Raw genomic sequence first — 3,229 nt, 5'->3', positions numbered from 1 at the left:
TATCTCGTTTCTGAAGGCTTCCCATTTTCCAGCCGTCTCTTTATCTGCGAACATTTGCCTCCAATCAGCTTTCGAAAGCTCTTGCCTAATACCGTCAAAATTGGCCTTTCTCCAGTTTAGAACTTCAACTTTTAGATCTGATTCTGCTTCTTGTGGTCAGCCTATAAAAGGTGAGGATTGGGGAACCTTCCCGTGATGCTAGGTCTGGGCCACAGAGTAATCATTGTTACCTCAGCAACCTCCGAGCAGTCACTATTAGAGTGAGGTGCACGAAAGCTTTGACCTGAGACTGTAAACAATTTCACTACTGGCCAGCCACTATGATCTTTTTGAACAGCAGAAAATGCTTCAATTGTTTTCGAGACAGCAGTGACCAGGAGTGGATTTGAGAATCTGTAGAGGACAAGATTAAATAAATGGCAAAATGCAGCCTTTTCTCAAGCTGATATAAAACACCATAGCAAGCGGCAAAAAAGATAATCTGGCTGGTTTCAGAACTGACATTATGGGCTGAATGGCCTCTGTGCTTTATCACTGTGGGAGTCTAGGCTGTGTGCTAGTGCCTGGCTTCCACATCCTAAGTTTTGAAGAAACGTACTGAAGAGTTTACTGCTCTTACTTGATGCAGCTTCTCATTCCATTTTGATCTTGCCATCACATTCCTGATTAAATATTTCTCATCTGCCTAGTGATTGCGTACTGCAGGAGATGATCTCAGTAATACCTGATTGTGAGAGAAATACTCTACAAACATTTGGGCAACGCCATAGATGAGATACACAGAGGATCACAGAACAAGCATTTCACATGAATATTCATTAAACTTGCCCCAATTTCTGACACCGTTTTTCAAACATTGTCTCAGATTTAAAGTCAGAGATTCTGAAAAATCTGCAGAATATTCCTGGATCTCTCTATAACACAGCTCCTGGTGCTTGTATCTTCTCCTACTTTCCTGGTCTTGGAAAATTCAAGGATTGATTTTGTCCAGTTCATATCTGCTGGCAGTTTGTGAGGATTACTCACATGCCAGTTTACTGTCAAAACTGGATAGGGCCACTGCAAATGCCTGAATGGGACACATCGGGTAGTTATAATCCATAGTGAAGACATCATCAGCGACCCGGCCAAACTGCATAATAATGTAATCAGCTGAAAGACAGACAGACAGAGAGAGGGAGAAAGAGAGGAGTCATTTTGTTCATTCAGTGCATTCATCTACAAACATTGTAATTGGCGTCAACTTTGGTGCAGGTGTAGTGTCCCTGCCTCTGAGATTGGAGTCCTAGATTCAAGTCCCATCTTCTCCAGAGACGTGTGTCATAATATCTCTGAACAGGTCGATTAGAAAATATGTTTCCCTCCCCCATTCCCTGAAATCTTCAAACCATCTTGAACCTAGAATCAAAGCCCCAAAAAGCATTTGCTTGCTCATTCGACACTGAAGTCTTGAAGCTCAATTGCCCAGAGTAGGCCTCACCCAGACCACTAACCTTTCACCCAGACCACTGACCCTTCACCCAGACCACTGACCTTTCACCCAGACCACTGACCCATCACCCAGACCACTGACCCATCACCCAGGCCACTGACCCATCACCCAGGCCACTGACCCTTCACCCAGGCCACTGACCCATCACCCAGGCCACTGACCCTTCACCCAGGCCACTGACCCTTCACCCAGGCCACTGACCTTTCAGTCAGTCCACTGACCTTTCACCCAGCTTTCACTGTCTAAAAGTAAAGATGTCAGGTGATGCCAGAGTGCTGAGACTGTTACTTACGGTCATTGGAATGGATAATCTGGAAATTCTTCACAGAAGCCTGTGTCACACGACCATGGAAGTTCAGGACATAAGACTGAGTGTCTTCATTCCAGATGGGAGATTTGTTGTGCAACTCAATTATATTTTCCATGTTTTTATTCTGCCATCGTGTCAGCAAAGTCTCGTGTTCCTGGTGTCACGAAAATACACCTTAGAGATTCTTACAGCTACATCCTGCAACAATTCCAATCCTGAACAGACAATTACAAAGCCTTGGGCAAGAGGACCCAGGTCAGGGACATGTCCGGGAGCAAGGTCCCAGTGGGAACATGGTCAGTGGGACCCAGGTCAGGGACATGTCTGGGAGCAAGGTCCCAGTGGGAACATGGTCAGTGGGACCCAGGTCAGGGACATGTCCGGGAGCAAGGTCCCAGTGGGAACATGGAGTTCAGACAGGATGGGCATTAGCTGTGGGGTCAGTGCCCAGACTGAAAAGTGTGACCCTGGTTTTATTGAGACACAATTCTTGTATCTCCGGCTGGGAACACAGAGCTGGGGTGGACAGGATCCACAGCTACACACAAAAAGGATCATGACAAGACACAAACAATTCAGATTTGGATGAAAACACTGACAACATCTCTGATTACCTCAGAGCACCTTATAACCAATCCGGTCCCAGTGGAAATATTTGGAATATTTTGCTTTATTCATCAGTGGGATGTGGGATGTGGGGTGGTGGGTGAGGGTAATGGTGATTAAGCATTGGATGCTGATACCAATGTGCCCTTGAACTGCCCTCCCTCGCAGGCCTTTACAAAGGACAGTTAGGCAGCGGGTGTGGCGTCATATGTAGGCCAGACCAGCCAAGATCGGTAGATCCCCTTTCCTAAGGGCTTATCAGAAACACAGAAACCAAATTGTACTCAGAAAGCTGCCACAAACAGTCAAATGAGAAAAAAAAGGTAGCTAGCTGGTTTATGTGAAATTTTCTAGGACACTGAAGAAAACAATTCTGTTCCTCCTCAAATAGAGCTGTTGGAATCTATTCACACCCACCACGGGGCAGGGGAAATTCATTTAACATCTCATCCAAATGATGTCACCTCCAACAGGGCGGCACTCCCTCAGCACTGACCCTACAGCAGTGCGGCACTCGCTCAGCACTGACTCTCCGACAGTGCGGCACTCCCTCAGCACAATTCCTCCGACAGTGCCCAGTCCCTCAGCATGACCCTCCGACAGTGCGGCACTTCCTCAACACTGACCCTCTGACAGTACGGCACTCCCTCAGCACTGACCCTCCAACAGTGGGGCACTCCCTCAGTACTGACACTCCGACAGTGCGGCACTCCCTCAGCACTGACCCTCCGACAGTACGGCACTCCCTCAGCACAATTCCTCCGACAGTGCGGCACTCCCTCAGCACTGACCCTCCAACAGTGGGGCACTCCCTCAGTACT

General features: G+C 47.5%; 1 protein-coding gene across 1 annotated transcript in view; it reads right to left on the bottom strand.

Moving 5' to 3' along the window:
- Positions 1-797: 797 nt before the first annotated feature.
- LOC122546490 (tubby-related protein 3) overlaps positions 798-3,229 on the bottom strand; it is an 8,147-nt gene continuing 5,715 nt past the window's right edge. Inside the window, exons 2-3 of the mRNA XM_043685189.1 lie at positions 1,785-1,956; positions 798-1,152 (exon numbers count right to left, since the gene is read on the bottom strand). Coding sequence (XP_043541124.1) covers positions 1,019-1,152; positions 1,785-1,956 — 306 coding nt within the window. The 3' untranslated portion in view covers positions 798-1,018. The remainder of the gene's footprint in view (positions 1,153-1,784; positions 1,957-3,229) is intronic.

The sequence above is a fragment of the Chiloscyllium plagiosum genome, unplaced genomic scaffold (assembly GCF_004010195.1).
Source record: "Chiloscyllium plagiosum isolate BGI_BamShark_2017 unplaced genomic scaffold, ASM401019v2 scaf_83273, whole genome shotgun sequence".
NCBI classification, from domain to species: domain Eukaryota; kingdom Metazoa; phylum Chordata; class Chondrichthyes; order Orectolobiformes; family Hemiscylliidae; genus Chiloscyllium; species Chiloscyllium plagiosum.
This window is presented reverse-complemented; position numbering and strand designations above follow the sequence as displayed.